The sequence below is a fragment of the Penicillium longicatenatum genome, assembly GCF_028827895.1.
Source record: "Penicillium longicatenatum strain IBT 33135 chromosome Unknown contig_7_segment0_segment0, whole genome shotgun sequence".
Taxonomy (NCBI): Eukaryota; Fungi; Ascomycota; class Eurotiomycetes; order Eurotiales; family Aspergillaceae; genus Penicillium; species Penicillium longicatenatum.
Window position 1 is genome coordinate 715,396 of NW_026643124.1, and position 27,879 is coordinate 743,274.

General features: G+C 49.7%; 8 protein-coding genes across 8 annotated transcripts; 4 read left to right on the forward strand and 4 right to left on the reverse strand.

Annotated features, from left to right (window-relative positions):
- Nucleotides 1-75: 75 nt before the first annotated feature.
- Nucleotides 76-1,659, reverse strand: N7484_010546 (acetyltransferase SAS4-like domain-containing protein; the record flags this gene model as incomplete). The annotated part of the gene is made up of 1 exon (XM_057120933.1): nt 76-1,659. One exon carries the CDS (start codon nt 1,657-1,659, stop codon nt 76-78), a length of 1,584 nt encoding a protein of 527 aa, XP_056966687.1.
- A 1,296-nt stretch (nt 1,660-2,955) lies between these two features.
- On the forward strand, nt 2,956-3,900 carry N7484_010547 (dihydrodipicolinate synthase family protein; the record flags this gene model as incomplete). The annotated part of the gene is made up of 1 exon (XM_057120934.1): nt 2,956-3,900. One exon carries the CDS (start codon nt 2,956-2,958, stop codon nt 3,898-3,900), a length of 945 nt encoding a protein of 314 aa, XP_056966688.1.
- A 495-nt stretch (nt 3,901-4,395) lies between these two features.
- On the forward strand, nt 4,396-6,189 carry N7484_010548 (beta-N-acetylhexosaminidase; the record flags this gene model as incomplete). The annotated part of the gene is made up of 1 exon (XM_057120935.1): nt 4,396-6,189. The coding sequence occupies one exon, from the start codon at nt 4,396-4,398 to the stop codon at nt 6,187-6,189; it is 1,794 nt and encodes a 597-aa protein (XP_056966689.1).
- Nucleotides 6,190-16,153: 9,964 nt separating this feature from the next.
- On the forward strand, nt 16,154-18,192 carry zfpA (uncharacterized protein; the record flags this gene model as incomplete). Its single annotated transcript, XM_057120936.1, has 2 exons — nt 16,154-16,694; nt 16,748-18,192. 2 exons carry the CDS (start codon nt 16,154-16,156, stop codon nt 18,190-18,192), a joined length of 1,986 nt encoding a protein of 661 aa, XP_056966690.1.
- Nucleotides 18,193-18,614: 422 nt separating this feature from the next.
- Nucleotides 18,615-19,752, forward strand: N7484_010550 (uncharacterized protein; the record flags this gene model as incomplete). The annotated part of the gene is made up of 2 exons (XM_057120937.1): nt 18,615-18,740; nt 18,799-19,752. 2 exons carry the CDS (start codon nt 18,615-18,617, stop codon nt 19,750-19,752), a joined length of 1,080 nt encoding a protein of 359 aa, XP_056966691.1.
- Nucleotides 19,753-20,132: 380 nt separating this feature from the next.
- N7484_010551 (uncharacterized protein) lies at nt 20,133-21,797 on the reverse strand (the record flags this gene model as incomplete). The annotated part of the gene is made up of 2 exons (XM_057120938.1): nt 20,133-20,393; nt 20,454-21,797. 2 exons carry the CDS (start codon nt 21,795-21,797, stop codon nt 20,133-20,135), a joined length of 1,605 nt encoding a protein of 534 aa, XP_056966692.1.
- A 2,565-nt stretch (nt 21,798-24,362) lies between these two features.
- Nucleotides 24,363-26,416, reverse strand: N7484_010552 (uncharacterized protein; the record flags this gene model as incomplete). The annotated part of the gene is made up of 5 exons (XM_057120939.1): nt 24,363-24,517; nt 24,565-25,318; nt 25,393-25,674; nt 25,720-26,072; nt 26,122-26,416. Coding segments are annotated over 5 exons (1,839 nt in total), but the record flags the coding sequence as incomplete, so codon positions are not given.
- Nucleotides 26,417-26,564: 148 nt separating this feature from the next.
- N7484_010553 (uncharacterized protein) lies at nt 26,565-27,832 on the reverse strand (the record flags this gene model as incomplete). Its single annotated transcript, XM_057120940.1, has 2 exons — nt 26,565-27,691; nt 27,751-27,832. 2 exons carry the CDS (start codon nt 27,830-27,832, stop codon nt 26,565-26,567), a joined length of 1,209 nt encoding a protein of 402 aa, XP_056966694.1.
- Nucleotides 27,833-27,879: the final 47 nt, after the last annotated feature.

Below are 27,879 nucleotides of genomic sequence, written 5' to 3' on the forward strand. Positions count from 1 at the left end.
ATGCTATCATACAAAGATCATACATAGGCTATTGTGTAAAAAAACAAAGAAACACACCTAAAGCCACTCATGAGCTCACCCATGGCTTCGCCGTTTCAGCAAGCGTCGCTGTCGTCGTGAAGCCTGGATAGCTTCTTCTGTTAGAAGTTCCTCTGGTGGTTGAAATTCCCATTCAGCTAGTTTGGGAATGGGTTGACCGAATGCCAGAATAGGGCTTGTGCGTTCCTCTCGGCCCTCTGTTGTTGCAGAAAGGGCAGCTTCGCGTGCTTCGGGGTCGGAGAAGAAAGAGGTAAAGGGCTTGTCATCGGGTGGAGGAAGGAAGAAAGGGACAGGATCAGTGGGTGGGGAAGAAAAGGTAGGGTCATGGGCTTTTGGTCTCATAGTAGAGTTTTTATCGGTTGGATGTTTTCCATCATCCTCATCTACAGCCCCGGACTTGGGCTTGATCGATTTCCGGCTTTTAGCCGCCGAATCCGAAGCCGAGCGGGCTTCTTGATGTAACTGGCGTGCAGCCCATGCATCCACGTCACTAGGATCAGGAGTACTGGGTGGAATGCCAGGTGAAAGAGAGCTTTCCTCGGCTTCTTCGGCTGGGCGTGATCGCTTCCGTGGACGTCGAGACTCGGCTTCCACATCTGCAGACGGAGCTGGCTTTTCCTTGGCCAGCTTTCGTCGCCTCTCCTCGTCTTTCCAGACTTGAAACTTGTTGAGCAGGGCGACTAGTTCTTGGATGAGGATCTGGCGTTTTGGCTCGTAGAGTTTCTTCTCGCTTTCGTGGACGCCGGGTAGTCCCATTACACGCAGCCAATCTTGGCCGCGTAGTTCCTCAAGTAAACGGTCTACTTGCTGCTTTTCGTGCTGTGCACGATCTCGCTCAATGTTGCGTAATTGTTTCTCCTGGCGTTCAAACCGGCGATGCGCACGGAAATATAATTCTTCGCCGAGGGGATCATCCTCGGATTGTGAGTCGGGAATCGGAAGTTTGATCACCTCACAATTGTAGAGCTTCTGTAAAGGATTCCCAAAAGGCATGGGATCTGGAGTTGAAGGCAAAGGTAATGGTTCGGAGAGGTCATCTATTAATGTAACAATTGTGTTGGCCGCAAGTGTTTCTACTTCGTAGGTGTCAGTCAATGATCGTCTCGGGGGTGAAGAACTAGTCCTACCAGGTTTTGATGGATCGAGACTGATGATCTGTTCATAGTTATAGAAGTATTGAGCGAGTTCGCTCTTGCGAGAACCGGAGTCTGCTGAGCGCAAAGATCGCCTCTCTGATCCTGTCGTCACGGGCACAGGCTCATTCTCCAGAAGGTCAAGATCACTCCTGCGCTTCTGATGCGACCGAGTCTCAATGACCGGGCTTTTTATGGTCGGCTGCGCCCCCGATTCTTGTTCTTCCTTGACTATGTTCGCGGACTCAGTCTTGTTGGGGTTACTGTGTCGGGTGCTGCGAGTGGTCGATGGAGACTTCAGGGACTTTGTCTCAGTTTCGGACGCGTGGGCAGATGCCCTGGACCGCGGTCTGGTAGAAATATTGGTCGGAGCCGGCGAGATGGTATCTAATGGGTCAGGAGACTCGCGGTCATCGCGCAGGTGGTAGATCGCAGAGGGGGGTATTGCGATCGGGAACTCGAGGAGACCCGACAGAGCCATTGCCATTCACATGGGAGCGACCGGGTGTTTTCAATTGACTGTTGGATGGGATGGAGTCCACTGAGGCAGAGGAGTGTCCACGAGCGCGTCTCGTCGCCGTGCGCGGGCGCGTGGCGCTCGAGGGAGGATTTGCGGATCGAACTTTCCCTACCGGGAGAGTCTCCTGCGTTGTGGTGTCGAGACAGTCTGGGGAGCTCCTGCGGCGGCGCAGGCCATATTCCTCCAGGGTTCGCTGTTTCTTCATCGGCGGGGGGCGACCGTCGTTCCCCGAATGGTTGTCGGGGTTCCGTCGCACAGAGCGGAGAGACGGCCGCGACAGGAGGGCCATGACTGAGGGGTGGAAGAGGCCTCAATCCCAAGTCATAGTGTGGGCACCTGTGGATGGTTGGAGGGTCCTCTTGAGGGTCGCTTGGGCCTCTTGGTACAGGGAGTTCGGGAAGATCTTCGGAATGAGGTCGGATCGCGGTGGTTGAGAGCGTGATGCGAGCAAGAGGTTCTTGGCAGCGACCGGTCTCTATACGAGTCGCGACGGGGAAACATGAATTTAGATGTTCATATATGGGGATACCTATATCAATTCCTATGTTCTATACAACAATCGGGTTTTAAATAAAGATTATTTCTCTAAATTGCTTGGAAGTTGCATGTGAATGTCGATGCGTACGTGTCAGTGAGATATATATGTATTGACACTAATCCTTGGATGTCAGGTTCCGGTGCAGACTTCAACTTTTGCACAACGCGTCAGGTCATAGCTTACCTTTACCTACAGTATCACTTGTACTCAAATGATACTTACCTCGGAGGCAAGACGTCTTACTGGCCAATATTGAAATCCATGACCACTTCTCATTGCCCGACCCCCACGTCGTCGCGAAGTGGGGGATCCCCTCAATCGATGCGGAACATGGATACGCGCTTTTTCACGGCAATGATACATTTCCAAGATCCACCCCATGTTCCGTTTACTTTTTATGCAAGTATCACATTCTTGGACGGGAATTCCTCCGAGCCAAACTAAATCGGAGGAATCAAGTCCAATCAACATGACTGAGCTTTAACCCCGCATAAGGCGTGGGGGAAGAATGTCTTTCTCTCCGCAGTTGTGGATGACAAACAGAGCAACATGAACGGCTAATCATATAGTGGGGGACGTGGGGGTTGAAGATCAGGAATCCCCAGACATTATTTAGTTGGTCCATTACCCCGATCAATGCCCCCAGATCATCCTTCTTAAGTGAGTGTCGGATAGCCCTTACCGTGGGTGGAACGCGAATGCTGATTGTTGACTAGATCACCATCATGACAGCCACCAGTACAATCAAGCGAAACCCCCTCGCCAAGGGAGTCTATGTGCCCACAGTGGCATTCTTCAAGCCAGATGAAGAGGTAGACCTGGCGACCACCGAGAAACACGCCGCATACCTAGCCCGCAGTGGCGTTACTGGCTTGGTCACCCAGGGCAGTAATGGCGAAGCAGTGCACTTGGACCGCGAAGAGCGCAAAGCTATTACAGCCGCGACACGTCGCGCTGTGGATGCTGCAGGCTACCCATCGATGCCTGTGATTGCTGGCTGTGGTGCCGCATCCACTCGCGAAACTATCCAACTTTGCAAGGACTCTGGCGAGGCTGGCGCCGACGCGGTGCTGGTCCTTCCTCCCAGTTACTATAAGGCCCTCGTAAGCAACGAGGCCCTTCACGCACATTTCCTGGCGGTCGCCGATGCTTCACCAGTCCCTGTCCTCATTTATAACTTCCCCGGCGCCTCTTCCGGGCTGGACCTCTCCTCGGACGACATTCTTGCGTTGTCCCAGCACCCTAATATCATCGGCTGCAAGCTTACCTGTGGAAACACGGGCAAGCTGGCTCGTGTCGCTGCTTCCTCCAAGCCGGAGTTTTTGACTTTTGGTGGATCGGCTGATTTTACTCTTCAGACTCTGATCGCTGGTGGGGACGGTATCATTGGAGGAGTTGCGAACCTCATCCCTCGGTCAAGTGTGCGCGTGATGGAGCTGTACCGCAGCGGAAAGGTGGAGGAGGCGCAAAAGTTGCAGGCTATTGTTGCGCGGGCTGATTGGGGTGCCATCCATGGGGGATTTGTTGCTGTAAAGAGCGCTTTGCAATCATACCGTGGATATGGCGGACTGCCCCGTCGTCCTTGCGTTGTACCATCCCAGAAGGTCATTGCGGCCATTCACGAGGAGTTCCGAGAGGGAATGGAGACGGAGAAATCGCTAGAGGCTTGAGACTGTGTAATAAGTTCAATCGTGATACCTTTACCCCGCTGTCATCGAGTGCTAGCCTTTGGAGTATACCCCACACCGTAGATAAGGTCAGATGCCCCCCTGAATGTGACTGTGTCATTCCTCATCGCTTAGGCCATCTTTAAACGAATCCAATCTGCCATGAATTTATGATCAGATTGCGGTTGAGGAGCGTTATCATGAATGTAAAATGAACGTTTGGGGTTAAGTGGAGAAACAACCCCAATGTAGTATGTGGAGGTCGCACTTGACTGTTTACCAACAAAACAGGTCTAGCGATGTAACCTTCGATGGAACATTCAAGGGATTGTGGATTCATAGCTTGATATTTCGTTAAGCCCCGGTTATCTTGATTTGTTTTTATGCACGTACATACCAGGGGGTGATCAGCGTCGATCGGCATGCGTCTGGCCGAACATAAATAAACCCCCGTCGCCTACTGGTTCTGTCCTTTCGTTTTTCAACCACTTTGTCACCATGAAGTTCTCCATGGTAGTCGGCGCATTGGGCGCCCTGGTCGCGACCGTGTCGGCCGTGAAGGTGAACCCACTTCCCGCGCCCCGCAACATCACCTGGGGATCGTCCGGTCCAATTTCCGTTCACGAGCTCTCCTTGCGTACCACCGACGCCCATGGCCACACTCACGCCATTGTCAACAAAGCTTGGGAACGCGCATGGGCCGCCATCACCAGCCTCCAATGGGTCCCCGCCGCCACCGAAGCTTCTATCTCCTCCTTTCAGCCTTTCCCGACCGGGGCGGGATTGACCAAGCGCAGTGCCAAACCAATCAAGTCCGTTCAGCTGTCCCTGGTCGATGGTGACGCCGATCTTCAGCATGGCGTCGACGAATCTTACACTTTGGAAGTGACGGAGTCTGCGGGTAGCGTCAAGATCCACGCGCAGACGGTCTGGGGTGCACTGCACGCGTTCACCACGCTGCAGCAGCTCATCATTTCGGACGGCAAAGGTGGTCTGATGATTGAGGAGCCAGTCCGCATCAAGGACGCACCTCTGTATCCCTACCGTGGTATCATGATTGATACAGGCCGCAACTTCATCTCTTTGCCTAAGATTTTGGAGCAGATCGACGGCATGGCTCTGTCCAAGCTCAATGTGCTCCACTGGCACTTGGACGACTCTCAGTCCTGGCCCATGCACATGAAGTCCTACCCGGAGATGACAAAGGACGCATACTCGCCCCGTGAGACATACTCCAGGGGTGATATGCTTAGCGTGATCGCCTATGCTCGCGCCCGTGGTGTGCGCGTCATTCCCGAGGTCGATATGCCTGGACACTCATCTTCTGGCTGGCAGCAGGTTGACCCGAAGATCGTCGCCTGTGCCCATTCATGGTGGTCGAATGACGATTGGACCTACCACACTGCCGTTGAGCCTAACCCTGGTCAACTGGATATCATCTACAACAAGACCTATGAGGTTGTGCGCAACGTGTACAATGAGCTGTCTGGAATCTTTACGGACAACTGGTTCCACACTGGTGCTGACGAGCTCCAGCCCGGTTGCTACAACTTCAGCACCTATATTACCGAGTGGTTCTTGGAGGATTCCTCGCGTACCTACAATGACTTGGCCCAGTACTGGGTGGACCATGCCGTGCCCATCTTCCGGGCTGCTGGTTCTCATCGCCGCATCATGATGTGGGAGGATATTGCTCTGTCCACCGAGGCCGCACACGATGTTCCCAAGGACATTGTGTTGCAAACCTGGAACAACGGCCTGACCAACATCCAAAACCTCACTGCCCGAGGCTACGATATTGTCGTCTCGTCCTCCGACTTCCTCTACTTGGACTGCGGCCACGGTGGCGCCCTAGGCAATGACCCCCGCTACGACGTGATGTCCAACCCAGACGGTAGCGTTAATCTGAACTATGGCGGCAACGGCGGTTCCTGGTGTGCCCCGTACAAGACCTGGCAGCGCATCTACGACTACGATTTCCTCACGAACCTCACCAAAACCCAGGCCAAACACGTCCTGGGCGCCGAAGCTCCCCTTTGGTCCGAGCAGGTTGACGATGTAACCATCTCCAGCCAAATGTGGCCCCGTGCTGCTGCCCTGGCTGAGCTCGTGTGGTCTGGTAACCGTGATGCCAAAGGCAACAAGCGAACTACCCTCCTTACCCAGCGTCTCCTGAACTTCCGGGAGTACCTGGTTGCAAATGGTGTCATGGCTACTGCTTTGATGCCCAAGTACTGTCTCCAGCACCCCCACGCCTGTGATCTTTACAAGAACCAGAGTGTGATTACCTAGTTGGACTCAGATTGGGCAACATGATCATGATCCTGTTACAATTATCCTTGCCTGTACATACTTACATACTTACCTCGATTGAGGCAGATACTCAATAAAACTAGTAATTCTAGCTTTGACTGGACTCACATCTTAGGCTTATCATTATTTTTCCTCTCCACAAACGACTGCAATGTCGACATTGTAATCTGATACCATGACACAGCCAGTAGTTGATTACACCCTCAATCCATTCATCCTCATGCTATCCCATCTAAGTCCAAACTAACTTGGATCTCTTAAACAATGTCCCACAAAAGATCACGAGGCGCAAGCATATCACAGACCCCCCGTGTTTCAGAATCTGTCCGGCCGGTCCAGTCTGTTCATCTTACCGCACACGATGTTGTGCAACGGCCTGAAGCAGATAGACATTACCTTTGCTCGGACTTCGGGCTTCCCGGTTGGCTGTTGTTGTTACCGTGCTACCATGAGGTTCCCAAGTATATACTTGAACTCGAATATATATGTACAAGTCCAAGGCCCAGGTAAGTGCATTCATTCTACTACTTCTCCGGTCGAGGTACAAATTCTCCTTTCTGCGGGGTTGCCAATCATCCCCCTCCCCCTCCCTCCATAACAACCAATGTTTTTGACATGACCAGGAAATGCATTTGCAATCCACCTATTCCGTAACACAAGAGGATTCCAAAACCAACGCATTTTCATCCCAAGATGGTAGGTAGCTGCGACGTTCGATGTCAGTCGCTTTATTCCTTCTATTGGATATACTATGAGTTTTACAGGGTTTAATTGATGTTTATTTCGTCCCTGATCGACAAGCTGCGGGGATGTCAAACATCGAATGTGGCAAATACTTACTAATATTGATTGATGATTTCCCCCATTATGAAAGACTGACGCAGTGTAAGGTTCTTTCCATCTCGGCACCCCCGGTTGTACACATGCAGGGAAATCCATCGGTAATGCTCGGGTACCACTTGAATCTGTTCTCCGGTGGATCGGGATCTCATCTTGCTTGGGAGTGGGACACGAGGTGGCAGGGTTTGTGCAACGTAGCTTTGAGTTTTTGGTGAGTTATTACGCATGCATTTGGACTTTAATTAGTACGCTACCGACTACGTTTGAGATTTATATTTGTACGTGTATTGAGGCGGGCGCTGGAGTAGTATGCGCGGATATAGCGTCCCATTAGGGTATTAACTCAGATATGGCTGATGCGGAGTTTCAAGATTAGTGGCTCGTATGACAGTTGCATTTCAATTAATCAAGAATACGGTCTTCCATGAAGTAGTCATTTTAACCTAGGTTCATTATTCCAGGTTGTTTCGTGTTGCCTCGCCTCGCCTCCAGGTTCCTATTGGGGAAGGCTATGCCCGCTTATTGTACCCGTCCGTGGCTTAGAGAGATGACATGAGCTCTATTTTCCGACGTCTATTTATTTTATGCGCGATTAACCAGGATACTTAATTTATGCTTTCAAACGTTTCTGTCTTGTCGACACTTCGTACTGCGCTTCGTGATGATTATCAACCATGGAACCTGGGGCTTCACCGTGGTTCTGGTTACACAGCACCTACCCCTGGAAGTAAGGCCAATGCGTGTCTGATCCCGGGACTGGCCAGGACTGGAGTCTCCAGGACTGGAGGTCTGATAAGACCACGAGACCTCGAATTGACCTTGTGAATTATTGGAATCGGAGTCAAGTTGGTCGTAGTTTGAAATATATTTGAGATTTAGATTTGAGGATGCTGACAATCAGATTTGAGGTATTGAAGAATAGCATACAACGAGTAAATTGGATTTGGAATATTTTAATTACTAGTATCTCTTAAGGGAAGAAATCAATAATGACACTAAATCTAACTTTCGATTCCCGGGCTCGTTCCGTGGTTCCATCTCTATAGGCCCCGACGCGACCTTGGAAACACCTGAGCAAACACCGACCTTGAAGTACCTGAATCACAATCAGACATACCAGCAGACAGAATATAACAAGACCCCCCTTGCTCTCAAACACGTAATCAATTTCCGAATGACCGTTTCCAAGGCTACATATGTAGAACATGATGCCTATTTAAATCACGAGCGTCTCCAACCTGAGTCCCGAATGGACTCCCGATAAGCACTTAATCAGATTACCAATCGCAAATCAAACATCATTTGACGTAAGATCCAGATCGACGCGAAGCTGGATCTCAAAGTTGATTGACATGATCGCCGACTCCTCCGGATTTCTATCACCCGACAAGGCAAAGATCAGACCCTGCAGAAACTTGAACTGAACTTGAGCCACCTGCAGACCACGCATCCGATCACCAAAACTATAGAACTCAAAGCAGACGGACAGAGCGAGAGCCAGTTAGAATCGACCCAACTTTCAGAATTGACTACGTGTTCCAATCCTGCGGTTGCCATTCGCTCAATACACAACGTCACACCCCAAAACCGCAATTGCATCATTTCCTGGAATTCAATTCCTCGGCGCCCATAGCTCCTCTCTAAGCGAGGAATGGAACACGGCACAGTCCAGTCGTAAATTCAAATCCCAAAACCCAGTGCGTCGGATTGCCCGAGCAAACCCCACCAAGATCCATTCCGAATTCGGAAAAAGCATGCCGTGACACCCACCCGGCTTGAACGCTATGACGTCTGGTCTGTCAAGCCAGGAAGGATTTTTATGTGGATCGTGACACCGCCTCGGTGTGTGGGTCTAGTCGGATCGGGGAGAGGATTTGCGATGCCATCTCGGAGACGGCGATACGGGGTTCCCATAGGTTGCTTAGTGTGTTTGAGATTTCTTTTTGGGGATGTTGGGACTGTGGAATTTGTGGAGACGGAGCTTTGCTCTGTCCTTTATTGTGCCACACCGTGTATTACTGTACGTTGACACTGTGGACACGGGTGGTCAGTGGAGATGACACCCCACATAGTTAACAAAGTTTTTCCTACGATTTCGGATCGGATGCGATGGAGATGGTGGGTCAGTCGCACTTTTGGGATCAATTGATTAGTATGTATTTCTCCTTTGGTCCGTACAGCACGGGGGCGAGAGGAATCTCTCCGAGCCCGTGGGCGGAAATGAAATGCGGAAAGCGATAGATCCAATTGTGAAAAAGTGGATAACGCGAGGTATCAAGTTCCTTTGTCGATCATTTGGCGCTTATGCAATCTGCTTCCCGAGATTCCCGCTGCAGTTTAGTTTATTCATCGCCCATCGCCCAATATGAATGTGATGGATACATTAACCCGCCTTGATTCCCAGTAGCTTGGAATGTGACAGCAGTCAGAGTCGCTAATCGATGTTTTACTGCAAATGTAGATCGTGCCCGTGTCAACTGTGATATTCTTTTTTTTTTTTTTTTTCCTTGTAATTTTTTTTCCCTCTGTCGCTGGGTTGCATGGATGTTCAAGCCACACTCCAGACTCAGTAACTTTGATTGACCCGGAATCAAGCTTGATAGGTATAATTTGACGCTATGACGCCCCCTCGCCTCCCGGGGTCCAGATGTCCAGATGTCAGAAAACCTTCGGGGACCATCGGTAACCACGCCCTTGGATCCACGTCAACATTGTATCCCCCTCGATAGGGTTCAAGAATCTCGAACTCGTGCCACCAGACGACTGTGTAACCCGTCCATGATTTTCCTCTACCGCGGTTACACATTGAGAAGTTATTAGTAGTGGAAAGGGGGAGGGGTAATACATAGTAATCCTAGTGCCTTCGAAGGCGATCACCTTATGTCGATCAACTTTGATGCCTGATGTCATGACAGGGCCAAAATAGATTAACTCTTATCAACAGCAACCCCATCTGGACCTATTACGAAAAGAAGCTAGTATTTCATACATGTATGCAAACCTGCAAGCGAGTCAGGAGTTCGTTTAGGAAGGAGATGGATAGATTGATGTGCCGATTTTCTGCTGATCATTCCTCCTACTTCAGTTCTAGGAAGAGATATGCATCGCTTCCCCTCATTTGCACCTTATCTTGCATCAATAGTGTGCGACACTGTACTCATGATTGGCCATGTCGCTCATGGAGTTAGGGTTCGTTCTGGCACCCGGGTGACTCAGGCACCCGTAACCGCCGATAGAAAAGCAAACATGCGTTCGAGCCTTGAAAGGATCCTGCCAATGCATTAGTAAAAGCCACAAGCACCTAGGTTCAGACGTGCAGGCAGAATACGGGGTAAAAGTAGACAAAAGTCGCCGGAGATTAATACCGTAAATACGTGTAATTATCCATATATCTTGATCTGTACAATACAGCTAGACCGATCTATTCTGGAAACCTTCCCTATCCCCATCCCATGCCTAGACACCTCATTACGAGGTCCAAGGAGGATCTAGGACCCGTACTATTGAGCAGTGCAACCCCATTCCAGGTTTGAGACATACGACCACTCCACCTGGAACCTTGGGTCCGATACACTTTCCGACACATGGTTCCCGTGGACTCAAGGATCGGACCGCGATCCACGGCATCCCGCCAATCATTCATGACTAAACCCCGGTGGACGTGAAATATCCCCAGCGACCACGACGTGTATAATTATGCAGGGGGGGGGAACGATGTGACTAGAATACTGGAGCTCAATGCGGTAGGAGACAGGGGTATCGACTCCGTACAGGATTGGTTTGGGCCTAGGGGAGGACATTGCCCGATCAATAATCAATTAATCCACTTGGGCACAATGTACACGACATGTACACAAAAAGCGCAACGAAACCCGTAGCCGAGTTCGACAATTCCGCCCCTGACAACCTGGCACTAGTCCACGCTAAACTAGTGCAAGACAAATTATCCAGTTATCTTTTTTGTCATACCTGTCATGCGCCCAAGAACAATAACTTCGTCCTTTAAGCAAAAGTGAGACATGGGGGATGGAATTCGCCTATCGCAGACTGAAACGGTTAGTCCGGAAACAAAAGCGACCGTGAAATGCGCCATGGGAGCCGCTTATCGTATATTCGGCGAATCAGTTGCCTCTCCTGGTTTCTAGGGTCTACATTACTGAGTTCCCGTGATTTCTTCCCGTCGCCTTAGCCTTGGCCTGGCCTTTAGGGGAACTTAAAGGGGAATATAATATGTACTGGACCCGCTGATAACGAGTGGAGGTGGGTGTCAGTTGACAATCTAGATCGACCGGAGGAATGTCTAGGTATACGGTGAATGCACGTACCATGAATCAAGTCTAGACTTGGATGATCATGGTCTTTGCTTGTAGATGGCTTGTGCGGAATGTCGTCGGGTATCTCGGATGGGGCCAAGCTGGGAAGGGAGCCTTTGTAAGCTGGATGGTGTGGAGTGTCAATTTGGGATCTAGGGGGGATATGAACACTCATTCTTTGGGGGCTCATTATTGGGTTGGTGAGAAATAAAGTGATTGTTGTTTAATTTGATCCACTTTGTATTTACTTTCGTGGTACGGAGCTGTCAATGGAATGCGAAGTACGAAGGAAAGCTTAGGTACAAAGATACTGAAGTGGAGACGGAGGTGAAGATAGATTAGGCTCGCGTTCTGAAACCGCCACTCTATTATCTTCAATTTGAGTAGGGTATGGTGCCACGCGACTGGGAGGAATCAACCAGGAAGGTTGACGTGCATTAACCAGGAGGCTCTGAGATAGCGTCAATCCTTCTAAAATCTAACCAATTCCATTAATTGATTACTGCTCATCTATTTCGCTGACTATTAATCTACATGCTGACCAAGTACTATCCTCATGCTGCAAGTGCACAAGTTTTCTGTCCCACACCTGTCAAATCTAAAAATCCGAGCCACGAGACACGGCACTGAATTCCTGGGAGCCCTTCGGCCGAAGTAAACTATAATCCCTATCACCAAAGTAAATTGTGCTTACAGGACATGCGACCTCCTTGCATGTATGCACCACATGGCATTATTGAATACTGAAACGGACGCAGGAGATGGTTTCAGAGTCGCATGCGCAGTAATGCATCCCAAAGCAGTCAGATACGCAAAATAAATATAGAAAGGCGAGAATGCTCCAAAACAAGCACTATACAGCCATGCAGGGAAGAGCCCTTCTTGGACGTGCCAAGATTGGATATGTGTTACCATGTAAGGGTTTTCGGCCAATGAGTTTAGGCCGTCGGCTACATCTTTTGGCAATATGAAAATAGCACGCATATCGCGATAAATATTCCCAAACACCTCCCACAAATAGCGCAGCGTTACGCATAGATGAAACGGAAACTGGGATCCCCAGACTAACACGGGGCGATCGCTTACCTCCCGCACGAACGTCCGTTTCTGTTTTTAGAATTCCCATGCCTTGTTTTGGCCCCGCCATGTGGGAGACAGGGAATGCCGTCCAATCAGAATGGACCCGCCGTGCAATAGGGCTTAGAGTATTGTTTAGTCGCGGCTTGGTATTCGGAGGTCGGTCCAAAATGAGTTGTTGAACCCTTTTGCTTTTTGTGAGCGACCGATAAATTTAGGATGATCTACATCGTACTGCCTACTGTTCTGTGACTGCCTAGTGTTCTGTGTAGACGCCGGCCCCAGAGATATTCTTAGGTGCAGGAACTGAGGAATAAGACGAACCATGTGGTGGACCACGTGGAGGATCTGAGATGCACTCGGGCGTGGGCGTGGGCGTGGGCGTTGGCGTTGGCGTTTGGCGCGACCGTGGAATCGTTGGCGTGGGGATATTTTGGCCCTTGCAGAGAAGAAAAGAAAAGTAAAGTAAACAAATCTAAACAGAATATGAAGAAATGAAGAAAATTTAAATTAATACTTATTAGTATGGGCACGGTCATGTAATTCCAAATCAACGGATTGATAGATAATCAAGCTCATCTTCACATGGACCATACTATGGGCCGAGCTTCTCCAGTATAACAAAATTGGTTCCTTGAAAATGTGGCTTCGGGGTCGCCGGTGTAAAGAGTTCAACGTACGATTCTAGCCTCCATAGTCTGACACTGACATTCCCGAGTCCACGGTGACGGCGTGTTATCGGGTAGATGGGCCAAGTCTAACCATCCTTTTTCCAGTCTCATGAGAGAGCCTCTTCGGGACTAGTTTCACAGGTTGGGGGCGGAAGAGGGTTCTGGGGAATGGACTGGATTGGATTGGATCTCTGGAGAGGGTTCCATCACACGTGTATTAGGGGTAACATCCTTGTTCTCAGTGCTGACTGGCTCTTTTATCCTTCAGCCCTGTGTTTCAGGGTGGGACATTTCCAACGCGTTGGCATATACCAATTTTTCAAACGGCCTACGGCCTAACGTAACCTACCGGCTCTGGGCATGACAACCTGGCGATCATCTCTGACATGGCAGTTCGTATTTACCCGAGAGCACGAATGGGAGATTCGCGTTTAGTTAGAGTTACTGCATCTCGTAGGGCGAGACCCCCGACCGTGAGTAACGGTGACGGTGATTTGTCTGGGCATTCTGCATCTCCCCAGAGTTGGGAAAACGTGGGCCAGGATCGATACGAGCTTCCATGATGGTGCTGGAAGGGGGATGATCTCATTTCCCATGTGGTTTGGATGTTAGCGTTGGTGCCGGGATCGCCGACAGAGATGGTCATGCTGCGCCTCACTGGGGAGACGGAAGATGCACTGGCCCACTGGGGAACCCTGCGGTGGTCCGTGATTGGATATGACGGGGAAGACTAGGAGAAGACCGACTGTGGCTCATGACAGGGTTGTGGCGCTAGTTCGTGTTTCTTCGTGTTTTGGTTGCTTTGTTGACGGCCACTCCGTCCCTGCCGCTAGGGCTGCGGTATGGCGTAGTTAAAGTCCCGCGGTTCTGGTCGGCTAAGCTCATCCTGATTGATTGATTGATTACATGGCTTGGCTGAACCTGGCTAATAGTTTGCTGTCAAACCCACCTTTCATGAATTAAGGGCCCAAGTCATTCCAATAGTCTGCGGGAACTCCGGGCTAAATTATTCTTTTTTTTCGCTTCCCCTTATCTGACCCACTGATGCTTTCCAGACCTAAATCGAGCACTTTCCAGCTGTCATCTTTCCATGTTAATTTCGGTGGATCCGATCAAGTCATTTCATGAGGGTGAAAAAAAGAAAAAGAAAAAGAAAAAGAAAAAAAGCTATCACAGGAAAACAGCGAAAAAAAAAAATCCCGGTCAAAATGGACACGACTATTAGGCAAACCTTGCTCTTGGTTCAGGCCAAATCGCAATGAACCATGAGGCTCTTCCACTCAGAAGCCAGCACACCAGAGTAACATTGAACAATGATCGTCGACGACCAAGTCCAAGCCGGCTAGCGTGGCCCCAAGACGAGTCACTTGCAAACCCACCAAGGCCCGCCTGTCTGCCGTCGGAAGCCATCTGTGCCCTCGATTGGGACGAGAGGTTCGGGGACTCATTTCACATCTCATTTGCTGTCATCCAATCAAGCCCCACAACGCGCCATGCACGTCTGCCAAAAGGGCGGTTCCTGTGGGGAAAGATGGGCCCGTCAAAGATCGGCAACCCGAACCTATGGAAAATTACCATTTACATACAGAGCACGATCTCTGTGGGTGGGCCCGGGGATCCACTCTGTTCGGGCTCTCAGTCTCTCTTTCTCTCTCAGTCTCTTCCCCCTTTTTTCGCCTTGTACTTCCCTGCACGGATGGCAGATCCAATCTACCGGGATATATAGGCTAGGCTTGGACAACCCTTTTGGTACGTTACGTGTAACGAGATCTACATAGCAGGGGGTGCTCGAATCACTTTACTCTACAGAGTAATCCGGACATGACAAATCTCGATCCAAGGGCTCGGAACAAAACCCACGGACCTACCGATGCCAATGCCTGGAAATTAGGGAAAATAATATAGGGTAATATGGGGCGCCCTTCCCGTGCAACGATCGACTTGACAGGATATCCATAAGGCTATTGGCAATCTATCCCATGAAAGGATTTCATGTAGCCGATCTTTGGCACCGATTTCTGGTGCCGAATATCTCCATTCTCCATAGTGGCTCCATTGTGATATTGATTCACCGCCAAGGATGATCTATCTCTCCCGGATATCTTTCCCGCACATACTATTGGCATCACTGCAGCACGTCAAGTCGGAGAAGTCCCGCGGGGCCCGTGGGGGACGGAGAGTTGAACCTTGTAGGGCAGAATGGAGATTAGGAATGATGAAGTGGGTAGGGCTGTCATAGAGAAAAGGTACAAGCTACAAAAGACTGGACGCCTGACAGGGAGGCTGAGTACTCCCGTCATGTCGAATTGGGATAAAGAATGACGAATGGATACTCGAGACTCCATGCTTAACTGGATTAATTACGAATTTCCCATGCAGCTCACGAACCAATTTTATCATGGGGTCCCGGGCGCTAAGCATAGCCCCCATGTTCGAGGGTCTGTATGGTATTGTCATTTATGATCTCACTCGATTATTGTTTTTCTTATTTTGGATTTTGTGATTTTAAATCAATTCATTTTTTTTATTTACTTTTTTCTACTTTTTACCTTTTAAACAATTTGAATTTTGATTTTAATTTTTTTCTGGATTTCTTTTTTTTTATAATTTTTTCTTTTCTTTTTTTTTCGAAACTAGACTCTGCAACTATAAACTAATTGTAGCGCGCAACAATGCTCCTATAATACACTCCTCTTCCCCCTTCCTCATACTGCTTCCCATTCGCTTCTCTTCACGGCACCTTGTTGTTTCCGAAGTTTATCTTCCTCTTGATTCCAGATTGTATATAAGATCTTCTCTTTCCCTTTCACACCTTGCGACCTGGATGCGACCATCTTCATCGCTGCAATCCCTTGCATATCGTGCCTCATTACCCGGGTGTCAATTCCGCACGTTGCCTTTTATATCTTTCCGAGGTTCGCACGTTGGGTTGACGGGCCGCAATCCGAACCCTATCCCTTGGTATGTTCGACAACACCGGGGAAGATAGAACGCAGCTGATTAAAAGAATAGTTCTGCGCCTTCAATCGCCTAAATTAAGGCATGTCCTTTGCGGAACACCCGGATTTTGTTCTATTCTCGAACCCTCTCCAGTCCAAGATGCTTGCTCTCGACGCCTCCAGACCTAAACAATACTTCCAACCCATGATGGATCCCAACATGGAATTACTCCCATACTCCATGGACATGCAGCAGTATGCGCAGAACATCGACTTCTCTCGAGTCCCACATTCGTACTTCGAAACCCCAGCTCTCTATACCGAAGCCGAGCTGCAAAAACACGCCAACTTCTCCTCGATGCCCGCCACACCTCCCTCCGTCACAACATCCTACGCTGCAGAACCACAAATTCCCACAGGATCAGCAGCTTCCGGGCCGTCCATTGCCAGCGCATCTTCATCTGCAATTGGATCCCCATACTCTGGACCCGCACAGGTGTTTCAAGAGAACTGGCTCAATACCAACCATGGACTCGGGCTGCCGGCGGCCGTGATGCCTGATATTTTCCCCAGTGACTATATGGGGAATGCAGGTGACATGGATGGGCTATACCGGGAGAAGATTCCGGATAGTACATTCGTTGGTAGGTATCCGAAATCATGCGCCGATCCAAAATGGGTACTAATTCAATTTCAGATCCATCTCTCATTCACCATCAGTCTGTGTCTAGCCACAACCTCATGCCTAGTATCTCATATCCAGAACAAAACACATATTCCACCATCCCCCCTAATTATCTGCCTTACTCCCCGGCCACATCACCCGTCCCATACAGCGACAATGTGGAGCAACATTCGCCGGGTCTCCACCCAATTCCGCAGCCTTCCCCTCTGATGATGAATTCGGGTTTCCACTCCCGCCCCCCGTCCGTCTATGAGCGACGCTCTTCCATTTCCTCCATCCATTCTCGTCGCTCCCAACAGAGCCCCGCTTTGAGCAGTATCGAAGGCGATGACGTCAAGGAAAAGGGCCAATGCCCCTTCGCAGAGTGTGGCCGCGTCTTCAAAGATTTGAAGGCTCACCTGCTTACTCACCAGTCCGAGCGGCCAGAGAAGTGCCCCATTGTGAACTGCGAGTATCACATTAAGGGCTTTGCCCGCAAATATGACAAGAACCGTCATACCTTGACCCATTACAAGGGCACCATGGTCTGCGGTTTCTGCCCCGGATCTGGCTCTTCGGCCGAGAAGAGTTTCAACCGGGCTGACGTCTTCAAGCGTCATTTGACCTCCGTCCACGGCGTGGAGCAGACTCCGCCTAATTGCCGCAAGCGCAGCCCGGGTGCCTCTTCCAAGAAGGGGACCAACTACCCCAGCGATGCTACTGGCAAATGTTCGACTTGCTCGGCTACATTCAGCAACCCCCAGGACTTTTATGAGCATCTGGATGACTGTGTTCTGCGCGTTGTGCAGCAGGAGGAGCCATCCGAGGCAATCAACCAGCAACACCTGGCTGATGTTGCTACCGACGAGGAGGTGAAGAAGACGATGGAGAAGCATCATTTGCAGGACACAGCTGGCTCCATCGAGCAATACGATGATGATGATTCCCACGACGATAACGACTCTTATGACCTTTTGAATTTCCGCACTGGCCGGAATTCCAAATCCAAGGGCTCTCGTGCTATCATCGGTAACGGCAATGCCATTACCAAAAACACTTCCTCCACCGCATCTGGTAAGGGTCCTCGTGCTGTGGTGACTCGTCGCCGCAACAACCGTGGGAATTACCCTCAGTCCTGGGGATGCCCGAATAGCAGCATGAAGACCAAGAAGCGTGTGCTGTGCGTCTTCAGCGGCCAGCGTCGCCTGTGGAAGGATGAGATGATGCTGAACAACGAGTTCGAGGTTCGTGTGCCACTTCCAGGTGGCGCGGGTGACGGTACCAACCGTGATGCCTATGTCACTGATCTGGACGTGGAGACCCTAAAGCGTGCCGAGGGTGTCCTCAGCGCCAGCGAAGAGGAGCGTGGTCCTTGGCTTGATGGCCCATCTACCCATCTGATGGGTCAACCAGCAAGACTTCTCCCTGATCTATTCCAACCGGAGGATGATCTGTCGATCAACGAACTCATGGCTTGAATGTGTGCTAAATATTTTTGATTTTTTTTTGAGCGCTACCATGGACCTTGTTGTTCTTTCTTTTGTCCTGTTTCCGTATTGCAGCGAGCGGCGTCTTACCGTCGGATGGTTACGGATATTGATACCTTGGGCTCGATGTTGGTACGATTTTACTATGTCTCTTTATTTCTAGGAAGCCTTTTGGTCACACCTATACCGATCCTGCTGGCTCGGGTGACTATCGGATGGTGTTTGGCTCGGAAAATATTTGATTTAATGGATATGACAAATGCATGACCATCTCACCACTACATACCGTTCTTTTCGTAAATTTGCGTAATTTGATTCTGAGTGTACATCCGGGGTGCGGTACGTGGACCGCCTTTCCGCGCCGTCTCCCCACGTCGATCCCCACGTCCTGTTCCTGTTCTCTACACACCACCATGCAACTCGGTCTCTCAGAAAGCCTCTCGGCGCTGGTCGCCCGGCGCTTTAAAGCTGCCAAAGAAAGTAACCACCTAGTGTTCTCGCCTACACACGTGTCAATCGTCATGGCTGCAGGGATCCCAGTGAGTAGAGTACTGGACATCGTCATAGGCTGGACCACCCTAACAACTCAATTCCCAGTACCAACTACGCTATTGTCCTGCTCTCGCAAAGAAGCCTTCCAATCTCAAACCAGAATCTGGCCCCAAAGGACCGAAACCTGATCCCTTTGAAAACCCTTCTCCGGAGCTTCTGCTCGCCCATTTCCCGCCCGAGAACCCGTCCCATGCCCTCGTGCTCAACAAATTCCCCGTTATCCCGAACCACTTCATCCTTGCGACGAAGGAATGGAGGGCTCAAACGGACTTGCTGGAGAAGGCGGATCTGGAAGCTACATATGGATGTCTGCGTACATGGGGCTTCGAGAATAGCAGCAGCAGCAACAGCGCAGAGAAACCCCGCCTCTACGCCTTCTTCAACTCCGGCGAGGACAGCGGTGCCAGCCAACCACACCGCCACCTTCAATTCCTTCCTGTCGAAGCAATGCGCCAATCCGGCACAGAGGGATGGCATCCCCTCATCGAACTCTTAGCCGCCCAACAACCCAAAACACAACCCCCTTCGTCGCCAACCTCCACATCCTCAGCATTCCAATACATGCCTCATCTCCCATTCGCCCACTTCGCCCTGCCCCTGCCCCCGAACCCATCCCCAGAAACGCTCCACTCGATCTATATGTCTCTCTACCGCGCCGCCGTAGCTGCAACAGAAGGTCGGGACCCGGCGCAGGCCCAAGTTGACTTACCGTCGGATGGTCCAGCCGCCATAAGCTATAATCTCGCCATGACATTATCAACCATGATGATCGCGCCGAGGAAAGTCGAAACCGCTACCGTCCCTGTTGACCTGGCTGCGGCCAGTGATACCATTGATCCGGGGGTTATTTCGTTAAACGGAACTATCCTTGCGGGTACGCTTATGGTTAAGGCCGAGGCGGAATGGGATTCTCTGAGACATCATCCAGAGAATTTGAACCGTGCTTTGAGGGATGTGGGATTTCCGAGGGTTGATTATTGTGGAGGGTCTGTGTTGTGATTTGGTAAACGAATTGGGCTGACATGAGCATATGCATGTTGTTTATATTTGTCGACTTTTGTATATAGTGGCAAAGACAATGTCAAAACCAGATCATGTTTATACTCCTTGAACGAAATGGTGCCTGCAGTAGCATTAGAGATATATGATGGCTGAGTAGCTGAATCAATTTGTAGCGAGGCAGTATAGCCTTGAAGATATAAAGACCTAGACCAGCTGATAAACATACTAAAATGAAAATACTAAACAAGCAAGTGTAACGAGTTCAACTCAACAAAACCATCATCCATTACACCTAGTATTAGCAATATGACCTTAACATCCATATCCCCTCCATAATCAACACGAACATTCAATCCTAGGTAATATTAAAGCTAAATTCATATCTTAACCCCATAAATCTCACACCACTTCTTCTTGCAAGTTGCATTCCCGAACTGATAACTACCCCCTCTAGCCCAGATAAATTGAGCAACCTTCTTCCACGAGACTTTTGGCGCGTGGGCCTGATTCTGACTGCTGTGCTCCCCATTCTGATTCTGGCTCACCACGCTAACAGGGAGGTCCGAATGCACATCATCACCTTCATCATAGTGATTTCTATCCATGAGCATTGATACCCCTTCGACAAGGAGATGTACCTACAACCATCAGCATCAGCCATTACCGTCATTTTCATGCTGGGGATAGGCGATACTTACATCCCGTTCCAACCACTTTGGCTTTCTGACGCGCTGATCCTTCGACTTTGTCAATGTCCGGAATCGACCGCGGAGCGTAGATTCAGCTTCTTTAAATCCGCCCACGCGTTTGATTTCTTTGTATGAGAGGCCGCGGCGTTTGCAGTCTATTAGAAAGGCGTTTCGCGTATCTGTGTAGTGGAGGGTTGCTTTTAGGGTGTTTGGAGCTTGGGATTGGATTTGAGGTTGGGTTTGAAGTGAGGAGTTGTAGGATACGGATTCTGGGGTGCGTTGGATTTGCTGGACTGCTGTTGGGTTTTGTGGTTGTGGATGGTCGTTTGCTCCTGTGGGGAGTTGAGGATGTGATTGATGGATATTATTTGCTTTGGGATAGGGGGTCGTGTAGTTGAAGCTCGTTCTAGATAATTGGTCTTGAGGAAGAGCCATTGTTGTGGTGTGGGAGTGAGTATATGTGCGGATTTGTGCGGATTCATGGTGTATGATGGGTTGCTCGTCTGGCGTGATAGACATGGTCTGGAGGAGTTTGTAGTCCTGAGCCATGGGTTGATCAAATTGTTGTCGCCAGTCTGTCGAGGATTCGAAGTAGGTGGATGGCTGATCCACATTTTCTGTGTAGGCCTGCATACACATCTCTGTGTTCCACGTGGTAGGGCATTCCTGAAATTGCGATTGGAATTGCGGGTTGGGAGGTTGAAACTCGATGGCCTTGTCATTGGAGATGGGCATGGAGGGGACCTGGGTCTGGTAGGACATATTGTCCCAGGCAGGTGGCTCGTCCTTTGGTAGATCCATGAATTCATAAGAGGACGAGAGTGACGGGTTGTCTTCAGTCTCGGAAATGCAAGACAGATTTCTCGCAGTCCAGTCAAAATCACTTATTGGGACTGTATTAGCCATCCCCGTATATGGCGCCGTCGTGAAAGAAAGATTGGGCTGATTGAAGCACCCATATGCCGACTCGTCATAGACACTCCCGTCACTGGAACAGGTAGTCTCCATGGCAGGAGAGACAACAGCGCTTGACGACAATGTGGACTGATGCGAGGAATGAGGTTTCGATGGATAGCAGAGGAAGCCGTTGGAACGTGCAAGGTTCATTGGCAGACGAATATGAGACATGTTTTCGGAATCAGACGAGGTCCGAAGTCTTTTGAAAGGAGGGCAGTGTGGTTGATAAGTGGAATGTTCGTCTGTGTCCGATGCCCAGTAGTTTGACAGGTGGTCAAGAGAGAGGAATTCCATCGCATTGAGAGAAGAACACTCAGTGATAAACCGTGGGACCTTAGCAGTTTCCTGGGGGCCCGGTGCCCTCGCGACCCCCGGACTAAGCAGTACCTCTACCATAGTGGAATGAATGCGAATGTGAATCCCGTTACTTTGCATTCACCGCAACTGTAATAACTATGATGGTTGTACACGGGTTGTCGCTGTGTGTATATTACCGTAGACTTTGTGTCTTTGCAACGGTTTGACGGGTGACAACTGCATGGCTGATATCAGGCTCTGATGGGAGAGGTTTCACCTTCATTTTGGTCTTCTTACCTTAGTTATATAGCAATTGAGGACTCCAGCGAGATGGCATATACAATCTATATATAGATGAATATACCTGTAGTTGCTACTGCTCTCAGTTGAGACAAGTCTATCTCAATGGCCGGTTGGTGTGATCTAAGATTGCGGATAAACCGTTGAATGCAATGCGGTCTCAGATCTCACGGAAAGCGGAGGATAATAATGAAACTCGGTGAAGTCTGAAGCCTCAAGAAAAGAAACCATTGAGGTCATGAAGCCATATCAAGGTATCTGTCAAACGTCCCCGGCCTTCCAAAGGTTTATATCCACCTAAATGGTGCTCTAATTAAAGCTCTTACGCCCGACACTCCCCGTGACTCTTGACTGCTCAGGAGGGACCCAGGGGGAACTGGACATGGATTGTTCCCGGAATGACTGTTTACCCTAGTCTTGCCTCTAGTCAGACCAAAAACGGGACTTTGAACAACCACGATGATCCACTTGCCGCTCGTTTCAGATCTTTTCTTTGTATGTCTCGCGGAGACTCGATTAGGGCACGAATAATGTGAGACATGATCACCGTTAGGATGGCGTCTTAGGTTTATCTTGGAGAATCGAAATGGAGTATCTGACCGCGTTTACTCCCCTGATCACTTGCGTGGAATGTAACTTTATTCCTATCTCTCGGGTTTGGTTTGTCGACTCGTACATTAATGGCGGTCTATATCTCGTCCAGAACCAAAGCAACCCCAGCCCAACCACACCTAAACGAAAAGGGAAAAAAATAGCCCTGGACCAGATCAACCCAGGGTTTTCCGATCCTCATAAAATCCGATTTTCATATATTCTTATTAAGCTAGAATCTACCCCATCGCCGCTCTTAGCGTAGTCAATATGAACATGTTCCATCCTGGACGGGTAGCTACATAGGGCCAGTGGGGAGTGGCGATTCATTCGCGCCAATCAGAAAAGCGGGTTGGTCCAACAGTTGGTAAAAAGCAAGCATGAACTGTTTAGTGTATTTGCGGTTATTTTGGCCCTTAATTATCCCAGGGGGGTAGATTGATGTATCTACTGGGGATGCGATCTGCCGAGGACATTTGCAGGATTGGTGCCCGATCAACAACAGGGTTGTAGTTAGGGCAAGCGTGGGCGTTAACTAATGCACTTACGATAGCTAGCTACATATTATATTTATTTATAGACTCATCTTCCACGTAGTCTCGAAAATGAGCAAGAAAACAAGGAACGAAGCTATGATGACAAGCTCAGATCTAACACCCCGCCCGCTCCACTTCTCCCCAGCTCAGCACGTCCCGTAGTCCCGTTTCAAAGGAGTATTTCCCACGATGAGATGGGCTAAGGAGGTGTTACGTCGGCAAGATAGTGAACTGGCCCGCAGGAAATGCGAACGAGCAATGGTTATCTGGCTAATAGTGCGCGCTGAAGGCGCACTGCCTCCGATCTTAGATCCACTCGGATACCCTCCCCGTCCCAGGCTTGTTAATTGTACATGGGGCTCTATTGGTGCGATTATTGTTGGTTTCCTAACTTCTGGAGATTGGCTTGGGTTGGGGAATTGGATCGTCGCCGGGCGTGGGACTGCATGTGCATGTCATTTGGAATTTCCCCTTTTCAGAATGGATTATTTTGGCTCCAAGATAGATGCGGGGAAAGCTGGTTAGTATCTATGGATTAATATTTCAGATATGATCAAGGGAATATGGTTGCTTGTTATGAACAAACCATGGATGCTAAGGTTGGAAAGCTTAGCACTGGCGTACTACATACTTCAGGCTGAAATATAATGTCAAGCCTTATAGTTGCGGACAAATCCTCGGAATGTGAACAAAAAACTAGTGGCCCGGAAATAATTTGCGTGATGGGCCTGACATCCCAACGCTCAGACCAAATACCCGTCAATCGAGGCGGATTATGCACCTGATGGCTTGCTGCATATTGAATCATAATGATGTCGACAAGCACATGTAGGTATGCGCTGTCGCGGATATTGTGTTAATTACACATGACAACTTTCTCACTGAGGTCTGGTGTCTCTGATTGTTTCAACATGTACTAGAGGTTTCGGAAGTAGCGGTGTTTAGGGTAACACCTTACGAATGACTACGCGTTTGAGAGGAATATCAGAATGAAAACAAGTACCCAAGTAGAGATAGAGTTTTGAAGCTTAGAAAGATGATCCAAGCGAGAACCTGGGGCTGAAGGGCCGTTAGAAACCTAGTCAATAGGTATCCATGCGGAACAAAATGCACTGCTGCCCGGCTAGACATGTCATGCCTCTCCCCGTTCAAGTTAAAAGAGCCGCATCTGAGAACGATTTACGTAGACTACGGCTCAGGGTCCCCTAGAATGAGCTTCCTCTTCACTGACTGACAATGAAGCATGTCGGTCAGGACCCATAACGGACTCCCGATCTTCCGCGATGCCAGTCAGAATGGACCGCTTTAGTTCTATGGTGTTTTCCCGCTTCCGTCGGCCGGCTGCATCCCTGCGGGATGCTAGACCGTCCAAAAGTCGGTCAATCAGAAGAACTGTTGCCTATTAGGTCTCATAGAGCACGATAGGAGTGAGTACTGACCAGTCAGAAGCGGTAGCGTAAAAGCGTACAGGATGATCGGCGAGGTCATGAAGGAATAGGCCAGCGGAAAGTGGCTGGCAAATGAGACTAGACCCGCCAGAAAGATTGCAAGTAAAGCCCTCACTGCCATGGAAAGACCCAGGTGCAGACGACGCTCGTGCCGACGGCAGAGGCCAGTGAATACGCTGAAAAGGCCCATCGACAAGCTTGCTCCAGCAAAGAAATATATATACACAAATCCCAACAGTTTCATGTACATTTGTAGCAGTTGGTGGCTGTCAAGGAGACCAATGTCCACCTTGACTGGTGGAGTGATGTCCATGCTTGAGAATAGGGCTGCAGTAACATTGCCCATCAGATCATTGAAGATATCCAGGTTGTGGGGAGCACTGATTGTCCCGGACTCGGGACAAAGAGGCTGATTGGAAAGGTCTTCCAACAGACTCGAGATTGCTGCCCATTCTTGCGTTGCACCCCGGCTGAAAGGAATCTCCATGTCTGTGATGGTGCTTCTAATGAGGGCAATCGCCGTTTCTTGGCTCGGGCGATTTTCTTCACACACAAAGAGAAATGTCTGTGCCAAATACTTTAATTTTAACGTCACGTCCAAAGTCAAAGCCAGAATTTGGGAGCCCTCCAACAGTAAAATGAGTGCCACATGGAAGGGGAAATGGAGTTGCGCCCAGATCTGCTGGGCGAGTCTTCCAAGTCGACGTCTTGGGGAGAGATCAAAGTAAACCTGCCATAGAAGATACTGCGAAACATACAGTTAGCATTCCGCAATCAGTGCCAATCACCAACCCGGACCTATGAAATAAGGGGCCATACAACATTGGTAGTCACCCCCAAGATATGGACAAACGACCATTTCGTCCATCCCCCGGGCCGCACCGTCTTATTGACAATCCGAGTGACTGCAATGACTCCCTCGCCAATGATAATCAGCGTAAGAAGGCCCATCCGGACATTAAGGCAGGTGTCCCGAAAGTCAATTTCAGGAAAACCGCAAGAGACCCCCATTGCCGTCCACATTTCAACTCCAAACAAGACGAACCAAACGGTCCAGATTCGAGGCGGAACTTCATGGCCTCGGCTGAACGCGAAAAACATCTAAAATTGTTAGTGGGGATTAGACAAGGGAGCTTGAAAGCCTACTGCGAGGTAGCATATCGTGGTGGCCCAAAACATCATGGCTGTGTATGCAACGCCCTTCGCACTGGCTTTCATGGGTTGGTACATGAATGCAAGAGTGATAGTGTATTGAGTCGCCAACAAGATTCGACTCCCTGCCAGAATTAAGCTCAAGGATTGGAACGCCCAGAGATTTTCGTCCCGAACACGGGTTGTAAAACGAGTTCCGGCGGATGCGAAACCGATCATCACTGCAAGTTGAAGAGCTTTGCAGGTTCTTTCGAAGACCGAATCTTGCGCAAAACGTATGTCGAATAAGGTGACCTGGAGCCATGTAAACCAAATCACTCCGAGGAATCCCACGTAGGATCCCAACGCTGGATAGTCTTAGCAGCTGAATGACTCGGGGCCGGACCAAGGGCATACCATTTAGGTTGTTGATCTCATGTGTTGCTGTGAAAGTAGACAAGTTTGCCACAAAAAACAAGTCAAAGAAGAGTTCGATGGACGTTGTGTCGGAACGGCGGTAGAGATGAGGCTTCGCTCCGATTTTGTTGATCGGATTGACGATCCATGACAAAGGGCTAATATAAGCACTGTGAAGCATCAGACAAGGGTACAAAAAGGCGGCTGAAGGTTCTGCTGACGGATGATATTCAGCAGCTGGCGCTGTTCTACGGGAAAGTCGGCGAAAGATTGAGGACAACTGAGGTATAGGCATGGTAAGATATATTGTAGAAAAGGACCTTGGAAATTGGAACTTGGGTATCAAAAGAATCAACTCCGAATCTAAGCACAAGAAGTATTATGAAGAAATTGGCGTCAAGAAGGGAACTCAAGAAGGGAAGGAATGAATGAGGAAAGCAAGATCATGATTCCTCAGAGCTGGAATCTGAAGCTGGTAGTGGCGCTCCGATACTTTCCAAACCTCGGGACTTCTCCAAGGCGCCTGCCGATGCATCTCCATTCGTGGCTGCGACGCCGGCTTCCTTCTTCAACCGCTCATAATTATCTCCGGCCTCTTTGATCATGCCCTGGATTTCCACCTCGCGAATTGCGATATCGGCTTTTTCTTTTCGCAGATCCTCCATGCGACTGATCATTTGAGTCTTGGCATTTTCCATCGCTGCCAGAGAAGTACGCAGTCTGTCAAAACTGCTAGCCAACCGAGGCAGAGATGTCATCTTGGGTGGTGTACGGGGCCGGTCCATGTCCGACTTCTGTCCAATGGCGGCCTTGGTCTGGGTGGCTTCATAAGCAGCCTTTTCTTCCACGTCAGAATCTTCCTCATCAGAGAGCTTCTCAGCATCATCGATAAGTTCACGCATGGCTTCACGCTGCTTGCGCTTCTGCTCACGCTCTGCTTTCTTTCCTAGTGAAATCTTCCCATCCTCCACATACTCCTCGAAGCCCTCCGCAAAATCCTCATCATCCCGAACAAGTCGTGTATCCTTCTCCTTTTCTGGCGCCTTATCACCCCGTGCTATCGCGTCCCAGTCATCGTCGCTTACGGCACCACCGTCAAGGGACATAAAGTCCTCTTCCGTGGAGTTGGCGGTATGTTCCATGGCCAATCGTGCTCTCCTAGCTTTCTTTTCCCGAATCTCAGCTGCACTTGGAATGGCTGATTGACCAGACACGGTCATAAGCTCGCCGAATTTGGCGGCCACGTCCACTGTTCTGTCTTTCCCATGGTCGGTGGACTTTGGCGTAGAGGGAGTTGAGTCACGGAGTTCTTTGAGATAGTCACTACTGTAGCTCGGCCGGTCTTGATCACGGCCAAAGCGTTCCGAGAGCTTTTCGGCATCGCCTAAAGGAAGCTGGTTGCGCTGAGCAGCACTGCGCTCCACAGCCTTACGGCCTAGACCATGTCGTTTTGGGATAATCACTTCGCTGGGTTCATCCTCTTCATCGGCCATTGAGGTCCCACCAGCGTTAAACGACATGCGCAATTTCGACTTTGGCTTCGACTTTGTTGGCCGTTTGACAACGGGCTCTGTATGCAACTGAATGGTTAGACTGTTTCCAAGGAAAAGAGTGATTAATAAGACGCACCTGGTGTAGAGGCCCCATCTTCCTCCTCATCTTCCCCACCAATCTTCCGTGGCTTCCTCCTGTTCGCAAAACTTGAGCTCATTATGCGCGTGAACGAATAGTTGAGGGAACAGTGCGGCGAGCTCATGA